Source organism: Labrus mixtus, chromosome 7 (assembly GCF_963584025.1).
Source record: "Labrus mixtus chromosome 7, fLabMix1.1, whole genome shotgun sequence".
Lineage (NCBI taxonomy): Eukaryota > Metazoa > Chordata > Actinopteri > Labriformes > Labridae > Labrus > Labrus mixtus.
This window is the reverse complement of record NC_083618.1, coordinates 531872-545794: the sequence shown is the minus strand read 5'-3', so window position 1 is coordinate 545794 and position 13923 is coordinate 531872. Positions and strand designations below refer to the sequence as shown.

The window sequence follows — 13923 nt, the reverse complement described above, 5'->3', positions numbered from 1 at the left end:
ATCTTAGAAAATCATACAAATCTGATCAACACTCGGGTGAAGGATTTCAAGATGTGATTTATTTAATTAAAAGGAAAATTAAACTCCACTGCAAAAAAAAAATATATCCACATGCATCTTCCCGATTAAAGTGACTAGATATGAGAACATCATGAATTGTCAAATCTGATTGATAAAAACCTTTTAATTCATGTGAATGACTTCTTAGGTCCCACTTATAGTACCTTCAGGGCCACAGAGGGGCCGCGATCCACACTTTGGAAATCACTATTTTAAAAGAATAAACTGTTTTTCTGACACTTTACTCAAAATAATATTTTTTTTACCGCTCTGTTTAAGTGAATGTTTTTCCACGCCTGTTTTTGAAGGTATGTTTAGTTTTTGAACAGTTTTTACAGAATTTGGTGTTTTTGTTCCCTTTGTCCATCATTCCCCAGGCCCCCCACTCTTCCCCCTAAACCACAGAAAATGCGGAAGCCTAGGCCTCGCTCCTTGTATAACCATAAGCTGTTTAACGGCAATATGGAGACCTTCATCAAGGTACCCTGTGTGGTGGTGTATGATGAAGAGGAAGGCGGCTCTCATCCTCTTCCTCACTTAAGCCTTCTGTTCTGCCTTCTTCCAGCTTCCCTTCAATATGATATAACACCTCTGTTTAACCTCTAATCCTCCTCCTCCTCCTCCCTTCTTCGGCTCTGCCAGTGCAGACAGAGCAACAGTCAGCGTCTCTTTATTTCCCCTCCAGAACAATTTACCATCTCAGGCTTTCTTTTCTAAATGGATGCCAGAGAGGCAGGAGACAGCAGTGGTTCTGTCCCTCACTGCTCCCTCTAATGCCTCTTCCTGTCACCAGCTCCTGTACTCACTTTAATCTCCAGAGGGTTCACTGGTTTAACTCTGTGCTTCTCTGTCCTCTCTTCCTCTGCTGCTCTGTGCTTTGCTGCTTTCTGTCCCAGAGGAAGAAGGAATGCCCGTACCCGCATTCAGGTACCTCTGAGGGAGAGTTTGGGTCAGGGGGACAAGGCCACTAAAACAGACCTGCTACTGCTTGAGCTACACTTACATGCTGCTTGTTTCCTGAACTAATAATATTGTGTTGTTTTCTTTATATATCTGATAAGATGTGCTAAATAAAATACTAATGAGTACTATCTTTAACTAACAAATACCCTTCTTGAAATGAGCTTCAAAAGTTTGTTATGTGTATGTATCGTAGGAAGAGTAATCTATATTTAATAACGTATATAAAATATACTGAATACTATTGAATACTTACAGACATGTATTGCTGCCAGACCAGAATATTAAAACAGTCAGTGTCAGGTCATAACAGGAAAAGTACATTTTTAGAGTAAGAATTGTTTCACTTAGTTTCAAGATAATTTCATATTATAAAAAGTTACTGTCATCCTATTATGACATACAAACTCATTTTCTTTTCTCAAAACATGTTTTTTCTGTTATAACAATATAGTTATCATCCTGTTAAAGTCCGACCTTATCACTTAATAACTTGATAACTTATATTGAAATAAAATAACAACTTTTAATGTTGGTGTTATTAAAAACTCATAATCAGTTTGAGGTGTATAGAGAACGGGTTTATCTCCTTATGACACCATTAAATGATCTTCTACATTAGGCCTGGCTTAAGACCTGAATGACTGTGCTGTCAATGCACACTGCTGATGATATTGTGATAAGTATGGAGGGATATTAACATGCCTGGGGCTTTCCCCCCTGATTGGTTACAGATATAAGAAAGTTATTTTCTGATCTTATAATCTTATACTCTTTGCTTTCTGAATCATTTATTGTTTCCCATCATTTCCTTCCAGGATTCAGGTCAACCGATCCCACTTGTTGTTGAGAGCTGTGTGAGATACATCAATCTGTACGGTACGTCTCGCATCACGCTGCAGTGATTTCTACTTCTGAGTGAAAGGGCAGACAAAGAGAGCAAACTCTAGAGTCATCTGAAAACTCCTCCAGTCTCATAAAAGGTGACAGCAGCTATCGCACAAGGCAATTTATTTCCACAAATAGCCGCAGGTAGAGACTCTGACCTGCTCTGCTCTCCACCTCTGATTTGACAAGCTCATAACAATAGATCACACATGGAGAGTTCTGTGAGTCTATCCACCCTCCCTGTCTACCTCCACATCTGTCTTCAGCTCGTTGCTGTGGCCTGCAGCCCTTTTTCTTTGGGATCTGGACCTAATGAAACTCCAGAAAACTGATTAGGATCCCCTTAACTGAAACCACATGCTGCAGCCTCACTGAGGGGCCCTCTCGTGGAAAATACATCTCCTTTTATGACTAGATTACATTTCCTGCGCTGTGTTATTTGTTTCCAGTGGGCTTTCGTGAAGCTGGCACTGGACTTTGGAGATAATGGTAGCTAGTGTATCTCTTCATATCAAAATTCTGGCTTGGTATTTCTTGCAGGCCTGCAGCAGCAGGGCATATTTCGCGTGCCGGGATCACAGGTGGAAGTCAATGATATTAAAAACTCATTTGAGAGAGGTAAGTCAAACAGGGCTGGCTTTATATTTTCCTTCTTTAGTTCATAAATACTTTGACAGAATAGACTTTTATTAACTCATAAAATGTCACTAATCAGGTGAAGATCCCCTGATCGATGACCAGAACGAGCATGATATCAACTCAGTAGCCGGGGTGCTCAAGCTGTACTTTAGAGGACTGGAGAACCCCATCTTCCCAAAAGAGCGCTTCCTGGACTTCATCTCCACCATCAGTAAGTCACGCACAACATTCAAGACAAAACACACCATACAGTTGAGGAGGAAAGCAGCTCTCCTGGAGAAGAGAAAGGCATGCAGAGCGGCACATGGAAGCAATCTGAACAGCAGATATTTAGCAGAAAGCTACACAATCCTATCCCTGCTGTTTCTACTGTAACAGTTTGATCACTCAATGTGCCTCAGGGCTTTGCTGAAAGGCAGGCTGGGGTATCTATTAAAGTGTCAGATAGCACTGTTCACAATCACCTCTGCCTTTTTGCTTTCACTCACTTTGATCAATTGTCTATTGGAGGTTCTGGGTTTTATTATTTTGTGCTCACACAGTAGGCTGTTTAATAGCTTCAAATCTATATTTGTCTCTTGTTTGCTTAGGTGTAACTCACTGTTTCTAAACAGTGTCCTTTGTGTTTCAGAGCTGGAGTCTGGAGCTGAGAGAGCGCATCACATCCAGCAGATTGTTGTGACTCTTCCTCGCACCATCATCATCGTCATGAGATACCTCTTTGCATTCCTCAATCAGTGAGTTTGGACTGATTCTCGTAATGTTCAAGGCATACTTTCCTGTATTGTCCGGAGGAGCACATAGAGATGACTTTATGCTTTGCACCGACGTCAGTGCTAAAATAAGACCTGAAATTTGACTTTTAGTCCATTTGGGGAAAAAAACATGTTGCACAAACCCAGAATAGCTGCTGTCAGGTGAAATGAAACGATTCTTTAATGAAAAAAATAGACCTGCTATTTATTGCTACATCTGTCTGTAGTGTTTTAGAAGTTATTTATGGCCCCGGAAACTTGTGTCGTGCTGAGGTAGTGTACCTGTCCTCTTATTACAGACTTTATTAATGCTCCTTTTCCTGGGTTTGCCTGCAGAACAAAGAGTATGATTTCTGTTTTTTTCTAGACCCCCTTTATTGCTGGAGCTGTTCCAGCTGTGGATTTAATGCTCAGCCTCAGCTTGCTGATAATGTTCAGGCACTGATTATTGCTTCCTCTTGAGGAGGAGGTTCTGGCATGTGTGGACTAAGTCGATTTGTTGAAGGGGATGACTGATCAGAGTGCTTTTAAGGCAAATGTCTTACTAAGCTGTGCAATGAAGCCTGTAATACTGTCGGTCAAAACTGAAATCAAGTGAGGCAAGGCTCTGTAAGAGACATTTCTGCTACATAGTCTTTTCTCAGCCATTATTTGATCCCTATTTCATATATAATACAGCTACAATCAATGTTTTTCTATTAATATGTACCCAATATGGCTACCTGGACTTCAACAGAGACAAAAATAATGATCAGTGCAGAGATAATTACTACCTGGCTCTGTGGTTCCCCTCAAATGGGATTCTTTTTTGCACCTTTATGTTTGTTTTGGTCTTTTTTGCTCTTCTGGTTTTAATTTTTGCCACATTATAACGTCTTTTTTTTTCCATCAAAAAACTGAAAAACTGAGGTTATATAATCTGTGATGTCAAAATGTAAACAATGAGGGAAGTCCAAGCACAAAAAATACCAAAAAGATACTTTCACACAAAGCATTAATTGAATTGAACAAACAGCTGTAGCTGTCTGACTTTTAGATAACAAACAATCATCCCGTGTCCCTTCTCTCAGTCTCTCTCAGTACAGTGACGAGAACATGATGGATTCTTACAATTTGGCGATCTGCTTTGGTCCGACCCTGATGCCTATCCCAGACGGACAGGACCCTGTGACCTGCCAGGCTCATGTTAACGAGGTCATCAAGACCATCATCAGCCACAATGAGCTCATCTTTCCGAGCCAACGTGAGCTGGATGGCCCGGTGTACGAGAAGTGCATGACTGGAGGGGAGGAGTACTGGTGAGTGATGGGAACAAGCAGGTGGTGAACTTGTGAGCTTAGAAACAGAAAGGTTTACAGTTTAATCAACTTTTTACATGTTTGAACTTGCTTAACATTCACTTAACAAGTTTTGCTCATGCTCCATGTCCGTCACTGTTTGCTCCCACAGTGACAGCCCCCACAGTGAACCAGGAACTATTGACGAGGTCGACAACGGAACTGAACCACACACTAGTGATGAAGGTCAGCAAATTACATTAGTACATCTTCATTTCTTTGTTATTACTCAGGTATGCTAGCCATACTAGGGGCCTTACCTTTTGTATCTCACACTGTGTTCAGCTTCTTGGCCTTTTCACAAAAAAAACTACAAAATTGTAAGCATACACATTTGTCTCTGGCGCTGATATAAAGCTAATAAGCTTACTATAGCACACTTAAACACTCAATTATCAGATTGGACATACAACTTTTAGCATGCTGCCTTTAGCTTTTAGCTTAATAATCATAATAATAATAATAACAATACTATTCAATGTATTTTGAAAACACAACGTTACAAAGTGCTCTACACATATAAAAGAGGAAGGAACAACAATGAGATACAGATACAAACATGTGACCAGCCTCGCTGCTCTGTTTAGGACTAACTGAAGACGGGTAAAGAGGACTGCGTGTGATACCAGAGAAGAGATATTCTGTGTTGTGTGTAGATAGCATGAGATGAAAAAAGCAACACTGAACAATTTTGGTAATGTGAGCGTCGAGGTTAAGATTTTGGTGAAAGAAAACACCAAGGTTTATGGAAGAGGACTTGATGTTACTGGCCAGGGGACCATTACGCATTACCAATAATGACTTAATATAGACTCATTAATAATGACTTCATATAGACTCATTGAGCCACAGTGAGGTTAATCTGGTCGCTTCAAACAGCCATAATTTCTAAATGAATGCATTTCAATATTTGTATCCAGGTGAACTGTTGGTTCTGACAGGTGTTAATTGTTGTCAAAATCAGAGTTAGGGATAATAAAAAAAAGATGGTATTGCAGTATACATAAAGACTATTACGAGGTGTTTTGACTGACAGCTGATCGAGGTGTGTGCGGCTACAAAAGCTTATGAGATGTTTGTGGCTGAAGGCTAGTTGAGTAAACAGTGTTGGCATGCTGCACTGCCTCTTTGGTGTGTGTGTGTGTGTGTGTGTGTGTGTGTGTGTGTGTGTGTGTGTGTGTGTGTGTGTGTGTGTGTGTGTGTGTGTGTGTGTGTGTGTGTGTGTGTGTGTGTGTGTGTGTGTGTGTGTGTGTGTGTGTGTGTGTGTGTGTGTGTGTGTGTGTGTGTGTGTGTGTGTGTGTGTGTGTGTGTGTGTGTGTGTGTGTGTGTGTGTGTGTGTGTGTGTGTGTGTGTGTGTGTGTGTGTGTGTGTGTGTGTGTGTGTGTGTGTGTGTGTGTGTGTGTCTTCTTCCTCTTCCCCTGCTCGCCCTTTGTTCACTGTTAGTCAGCAATCCTCCTGGGACTTTCTCCTTTGTGCAGTATTTCCCCAATTCTCCCCTGAGCTTTAAATGCACAACTGGGCCGGGTTCAAGAGCCAAAACACGAGTACAGCATGATAGAATAATGTGTTTAATGCTGTCAGTAAGAAGGTATGGTCTCTGTGAGGTCAGACTGGGGGAACACTATCTTTGAGCGTCATCTCTGCTGTTAACTGCACAGACTGTAATGACTGCTTACCCTCTCTTTCTGTTCTGGCTCATTCTTGGAAAAGACAACAAAGACTGATCGACTGTTGAAGGTTCTGCTCCAGACAGACGGTGTATACTGAGGGAATAGTTGGCTCTGGTGTTGAACTGTGGTTTGGTTCAATTTGTGTCCTCTGGCAGCAGATTAGTTCTCATGAGAACAAAAAAACAAGTTGTTGTCAAATTAAGTCCACAGCAATCATGCTATGATGATGGTGCCTTCTCTATTTTCATTTCTTTATGATTGAAAGCATTTATGAAAAAAATGACCTTTCATCAATGTTCACTGGAACCTCTGATTGATCTTTGCCTTACAGCAGACTGTGACTGACCCCTGCTGGTTGATAAGGTCAAACACACCTAAGACAACACAAGGTCATTGTTGCCTGAAGTTTCTTAATAAGATAAGAATGACTAATTAATGATGTTAATAACATCAAGGAGAGAAGGAGTGTGTGCCTTCAAAGATCATTTCCATTTTCATGTCTTTTTAGTTGTTAATTAAGGTATTTGCTCATATTTTTTTCTATTTCTGTTTTCAGAGGTGGAACAGATCGAGGCCATCGCCAAGTTTGACTACGTTGGACGCACTCCCAGAGAGCTTTCCTTTAAGAAGGGGGCGTCTCTGCTGCTGTACCACAGAGCGTCTGAAGACTGGTGGGAGGGACGCCACAACGGTGTGGACGGCCTGATCCCCCACCAGTACATCGTAGTGCAGGACCTGTGAGTACCAGTAGAGTGGTGCTGCTGTTGATAGTGGGAGAATCATCCTGTCATTCACCTTGACTCAGGTCAAGGTCACTCTGACCTCGTGTCCATCCCTTTCTCTAGAGTACCATATATCCAAGAGGCCTAAAGGAACACTTTAATGGTCATAGGTCAATGATTAAATATCAAGGCCACTTGGAACTTTCAAAACACATTTTGGTCATAATTGAAGAAATTGAAATGTCAGGTAGTTTAAGGTGACATAGTGCTGACTTCTCAAATGTCCACATTAGACAAAGGTAGTAAAATAGTAAGGTCTCTTGTGTTATCTTCCTATTGTCCTGTGCAATTTACATCTGTTTAATCTATCGTTTTGTCTTCAGGGTAATATATTCTATCAAATATATCCCCCTCCAACTAAACCTGCAGTTATAATGCTTCTGTGGGAAACACTGACAGATGTAAACTGTGACTTGAATTGTTGGCAGAAGCATGTAGAAGGTAGTTCTAGTCATTTTGTCTCTTGTGCATGAAATGATTATTAGTGAAGTTGACTCCATGACAACAGTTTGTTAGATAAAGCCAGTGGTTCAGTCTGTGAATGCTGAGGTCCCTGAGCACAGACAGAGTGCTGTTAGACCTGGAGCAGGAGGAGACCAAAAGGTCCCAGAATGCATCAAAAATGCAGAGAGTCACACCGGAGCATTTACAAGAAAGCAAAGTGTTGACTGTTTTCAGAGAAGTCATACTATGTGCTGCACTAATTCATATTTAATGAATTCATTTGAATCCTCTGCACTATTAATAATTATTAGTAATACTCCATATTACCAGCAGCTCATACTGGTTTTAGAACATTTCATACTTCAACAATCAACAAACCTCACACTGAAAGTTCACACAGACATGTCCTATGACCGCTTTAAAGTTTATAGTAATCAGAGCAGATATCAATGTTCCCTCATGGCACGTTGGAGCTGTTTGTAGTCTCTGTTAACCAGCTGATGATGTTCAGTCTGCAGGGCAGATAAAACTCTTCTCTGGAAAACTGAGTTACATTAGAAGAGATGATCGATTTAAGTTTCTGTTTCATGTCTCTCCACCTCTGCGTGTAATGACAAACTCCTCGCTATGACGTCTCTCTCTCCCTTTCAGAGCTTGTTCTGTAGTTATTAAAAGAATAATCACCTGAAACTCCAAAATCTAGGATAACTTCTAATTCTGCTGCTCAGTCTGACAGGATGATCAGATGTCTTTGATTCCTTTGATCATGTAGAAAACCTCTTAGAAACACTTCAATGTGTGCCAAACCATAGAAAAGCTCCGACCTGCTGTGAGCTGGAGGCCTATCACTCTGCAGGAACTATGATAGTTTTAACTGTGCCTGATTTTGGGGGTGCTGCAGCACCCTCAGCACCCTCGTCCCAGCACAAACAGCAACAATTTCATCATCACACTCGTCACTCTACTAATTAATTATCAACACTACACAACAGCAGAGAGTAACATATATTTGGTCAATAGAGCCCACAAAACAATTATTGATCCATCACAGACAGTAACACATCGACTGAGCCCTACATGACCTGACTCTCTCTTACTCTTTAAAATATGTATAGATTTTAAAATGCATACAAGAAGGAAAACAAGAGAACATTAAATATTTAACATTAACATTTAACATTAACATTAAATATAACACAAGAGATTGTGATGGTTACAAAGGAGGGGCGGGATCCAATCAAATAAGAGCCGGTCTTGATCTGGGAGTTGCCAGATCTTGTTCTGAATAAAGCTTCTCTGGGAGCACCTCTTTAACTCCTGTAGGTATGCATGGTCGTCCTTGTTATGTTTTCCTCTCAACGCTAGTTTCTCTTTTATTTCAGGGATGATGCGTTCTCAGATAACCTCAGTCAGAAGGCAGACAGTGAAGCGAGCAGTGGACCGTTGCTGGATGATAAGGGTTCATTCAAGAATGATGCCCTGTCACCATGTGAACCATCATCCGACTACAACTTTGGAGCAGTCATGGGGAGGTAAACACAACAACTTCTTGTTTTTTGAGCTCTGTTATGTGTGACTCACAATCTGTTACCAATCTGTTCTGTCCCCACAGGGTGAGATTACGGTCCGATGGAGCTGCAATCCCACGCCACCGGAGCGGCACAGACACGCACAGCCCCACCAGAGGGGCCGACACCCCGCCTCGGGCTGCTGCATGTCCCAGCAGCCCCCACAAGGTGTCCGTCAGCAAAGGTCGTATGGAGAGCCCAGAAAAGAGACGCCTGGGCACTTTTGGAAGCGCAGGAAGTATCAACTACCTGGACAGGAAGGCGTATCCTGAGGGCCACCCTCTTAAGCCGGTACCCGGGGCCACGCGTCACAGCAGCCTCGGGGACCACAAATCACTGGAGGCTGAAGCTCTGGCTGAGGTAAAGGTGGGAAAAATGAACGGGAGCCAAAACAGTACACGAGTGATACAATATTTAATTTTTTATATCGGTTTTTCAATTTTGTGGTCTCTGAGCCAGACTTAATATGAAGTGTCAGGGAATTATAGGATATAAATGGATTGGAAAGTTTTGTCAGAATAAAGCCAGGCCCCCTGATGTAGCTGTCAGTCTGGGAGCAGCGGCTGGGATGTGAAGAGAATGTCAGTGCTGGACTGCAGCTGAGTGATAGAAACACTCCACAAGGACACAGAGGGGACTGGAGCTGAGGAACAGAGGATGTAAACTGTTTTCATCAGCTGCTCCAATTCGACACAAACACAATCCAAACATACTGTAAAATGTTCAGCATTTACTAAAACTTTACGAGAGTTTATATTTTAGTTGCAACCTGTGTGCAGCCATCGCATTATAGTACTTTTTAGGACAATACCAGTTATGCATACTTAAACCAATTTAACACAAATGACTTTACTTTAGGACTAAACTAACTTGTTTGCAAACCGTTATACTTATACCGTTATAAGTATGTACTAGTATTTTACAGCTCTTAAGGAACACATTGTTTTGTATCCATTTCCTAAGGAAATGATTCAAAAGTGTTTTAACATACCATAATAATACAGGATTTACAAAAAAATATTTGGGACTACAATGTTGATATATATATATATAAAGGAAAATCAATGTCTTCATCAAAGATGATGCAGGTGAGTTCTCATGAGCTGGGAATGGTCATCAATAACATCTGTAACAAGGAAATATGTTGTCTGGCTAAGAGTTATTTTTGACTGAGTATTTATTTTTTTATTTAACTTAATTCTGCTGAGGTAAACCTCGAACAATTTCAAGACTTAAATGAAGGTTTGAAATAATATTACATTAGTTTGAGTAGTTTCAAAGAGTTATGAAACGGTCAGACTGTTCTTCATGATTGTTGTGAACTGATTCTCTCGTCTCTCACCTTCCAGGACATCGAGAAGACCATGACCACAGCTCTGCATGAGCTGCGTGAGCTGGAGCGGCAGAACACGGTCAAACAGGCTCCTGATGTAGTACTGGACACTTTGGAGCCCATGAAGAACCCTGTCAGCTCGGAGCCTGGCAGCCCTCTGCACACCATCATGATCCGAGACCCAGACGCAGCCATGCGCCGCAGTAGCAGCTCCACCTCTGAGATGATGACCACTTTCAAACCCGCTCTCTCTGCTCGGCTGGCCGGGACTCAGCTCCGCCCTCCAACCATGAGGCCTGTGCGCCCCCCTCCCACCCAGCATCGCACCAGCAGCTCCAGCTCTTCTGGGGTTGGCAGCCCTGCTGTGACTCCCACTGAGAAGATGTTTCCAGGTAACAGCACATCGGCTGGTTCCAACATGAACTCGTCCGGTGATGCTGGTGATAAGTCTGGTACCATGTAGCGAAGGTGGAATCTGAAAGGTGGAAAGGTTGTTTAACTTTCCACATGAGGAGAAAGCTTATGAAAAGGGTGCTGATGTGAAAAAAGCAGAGAGCGATATGTTCCTCTCTGTTTTCTGCCTGACTTAATTCATCTATACAGAAAGCTCCTGGAGCTTTACCATGGTGACCAATCAGCAGAAGAAGCTGTAGTGGTGTGATAGCGTGAAGCTCTTTGAAATTTGATTTGACTAAAAGTGTCCAAGAACACAAATTTTCTTCAGTTTTACCTCAGTTACACACACATAACAGTGAATGCAAGTGAAGCAATACTTGTGTGAAAACTGGTTTCCACTCAGCAAACACTGTCCAGAAGTGTCACTCGATGTGTTTGAAACAATTATCTGAAGAGACGGGTGGAAACATTCAGGAAAAAAAACGATGTCTGTTAGCCATGTAGGTAACAGGCATTACATCTGTACATATACAATCTTACTAAAGTCCCCATGCTTTCTGTTTGTACTATGATACAATGGATGTTCATCAAAGTAACAACTAAGTAACTTTATATCCTTCTGCATGCAGGGTTTGGAGGTCATAAGGAAAATATGTAAAACTTGCATCATGGAGAAATTTGGACTCAAGTCGCAGAAGTCCAGATTTTTGACAGTATTATATTTCTAAAATTTGAGATGTGAAAGGCCATTGGTACCCTAGATATTATACCTAAATCTATTGCAAAAGAAAGAAAAACAGCATGGTCTCTGAAAACTTAGACATCACTAATAAGAATTTGACAAAAGAAGGAGCCAGTAGATGGTGAGAGACCTGTCTCCATGTCTTTTTCTATGTCCTGTAAGAAAAACATGCAGAATAACTAATGTAGGAAACCCTGTGGTTAACATGTATATAATATATAGCTAGTACATTTTTTTAAGTGTTTAATTTGTAAAGTACAAAAAAGGGAAAGCTGTGGAAGTAATTTGCTAAGATCATACACCTACCTTTTTACCATCTTCATTGAACTGCAAACACGTTCTGTGGGCTGTGTAGGAAAGAGTTGAAACTACATGTTGTATGATGTGTTTAGATTGCATTTGGTAAATGTACTGTAGAAATCAAACCACTGATAAACAGGCAGAGTAGATGCATCAAATGGTAACACTATACAGTTCCTGTAATACAGTTAAAATGTGACGCTGAACCCAGAGAAGCGTGACGCTGTGACATCCTGTTCTCACATCTCTTACCTACCTTTCTGCCTTTTTCTTCTTCATGTTGATAGATTCAGTTGAGAACATTCAGGTGTTTTATTAACTGCATCTCTCTAGTCATTTGGACAGCTCTGGTCCAGAGACCTTGTTATCCCCCCTCCCAAAGAGCCTGCTCTTTCTGCATGTTTCACGCTGTAAAGTCCGCCTTATCCTCTGGGGCAGTTATTGGCTGTATGCGGTGCCTTGCCTTGGTATAGAACGCACAAATTATCTCAATTATGGATGTTTTTTTTCCTTAAGAAATGGACCTTAACATTTACAGGGATTGGTGAAATTATGAACTCTGCTGTTTGCTGCAGTTGCTCAACTGCTTTTGGAATTGAAACGTAACTATTAGCATGTAAACCACACTCCCAACTCTGCACTTATTCAGTGCATTCTGCAGAAATACATGCTTTAACCTGAAAACATTTGCTCGTTGTTAATATATTGTTGGTTACTGACATATCTGTCCAGATGGGAAGGAAGAATTCTAAAGAACAGAGCGTTCCTGCAAGCAGAAAAGCAGGAGAACAAAAAACAGCATTTAATGTCAAACAGTGCGCTACACCCTCTGCTGGTTCATGCTTGTATTGCCTGTTGATACCATCATCTCATATGGGCATTACAAGTATGATCTGCAGCTTCCTTTTACAATCACTTAGTTTTTTCATTTTATTTGTTTTGATTACAGTTTTGCACCTGTTGAAATCTATGAAGATAATGTTCAATAAACATTTGTCTATTAAAAGATGATGAAAGCACAGGGTGAATTTATCGTGTTTAATTAACTAGACTGTTTTTTATTTATACACTTGTGTAAGTGGCGCAGAAATTTCAGTGCCTTTTGTGCACAACATCAATTTTTATTGGACTTTTATATTTACTTTTTTTTTACTGTAATATGTTGTCTATTAGTTGTCATGTTTACTACGGACTGATGTTGCTTTTTTTACTTTTACTTCCTACTGCTACTTGTAAAGAAAACCACCATAAGGGAAACATTGTGTAAAGATTTGACTTCTGAGGATTACAGAAGAATCATCATGAAAGACTTGTCTCTGTTCAGGTGAACTCTATAAAATAAAAGTTATAAAAACTACTGTATACAGGATCTACTGATGAGTTCAGTAGAATCATCTCAGAATATTTCCTTTCATCGTTTTGTTCTCTGTGTGAACTGCCTGTGCTGTGGTTGAGCCGTAACTCTTGTCAAATCAAAGTGATTGCAGAACTGATGAAAACAGTGGGACAGACATGGAGGACCCTCTTCTTGTAGAGGTTACAAAGCACTTGGTGCTCTCTCTCCTTTTCCCTACATGTGATGTAACATGGATGTTTTCTCTCCAGGAATGTATGCTGAAATGGGTAACACTGTTGGACATTAAGTTCATATTGAAAAGGGACATTACGATAGGAGAGGAGACAGCTGTCACACTGCTTACCTTCTCTTTAGTTGTTCGTCTAGTGATGCTGTTTGTTGATGAGTGTGTCTGGATGTTTGAAACCTTGTGCTGTAATGTACACCATACCACTGACTGGATGTTGAAAACCCCTGCGTCCAATAAAACCATTATTGCTCTGTGATAAGGCTGTTGTGGCTATCTTGTTTTTTTTTATTTTTTATGGGGCTTTAAAGGGAACAATCAATCACATAGAAATCATGTATCATGAAGATAACAGCAGGTCAATTAAGTGTTTTCCCTTTCCCTTAGATAAAAGGAACATAGGAAGTGGCAGAAAGCTAACATTTCTGTTTGGAGTTAAACATGACAATAGTAAGTAGCTAAAGTT

The 13923-nt window shown here is 40.8% G+C and overlaps 1 protein-coding gene across 2 annotated transcripts in view; it reads left to right on the top strand.

Moving 5' to 3' along the window:
• Positions 1-13719, top strand: part of srgap3 (SLIT-ROBO Rho GTPase activating protein 3) — a 59739-nt gene extending 46020 nt beyond the window's left edge. The window contains exons 12-22 of one of the 2 annotated variants that reach the window (XM_061041917.1): positions 957-987; positions 1839-1899; positions 2449-2526; positions 2624-2758; positions 3179-3284; positions 4373-4600; positions 4752-4825; positions 6866-7046; positions 8918-9067; positions 9148-9463; positions 10453-13719. In XM_061041917.1, the coding sequence (XP_060897900.1) occupies positions 957-987; positions 1839-1899; positions 2449-2526; positions 2624-2758; positions 3179-3284; positions 4373-4600; positions 4752-4825; positions 6866-7046; positions 8918-9067; positions 9148-9463; positions 10453-10899 (1807 nt within the window). In that variant the 3' untranslated portion in view covers positions 10900-13719. Of the gene's footprint in view, positions 1-437; positions 541-956; positions 988-1838; positions 1900-2448; positions 2527-2623; positions 2759-3178; positions 3285-4372; positions 4601-4751; positions 4826-6865; positions 7047-8917; positions 9068-9147; positions 9464-10452 lie in introns of both variants that reach the window. The other variant, XM_061041916.1, reaches the window with a different exon arrangement.
• Positions 13720-13923: the final 204 nt, after the last annotated feature.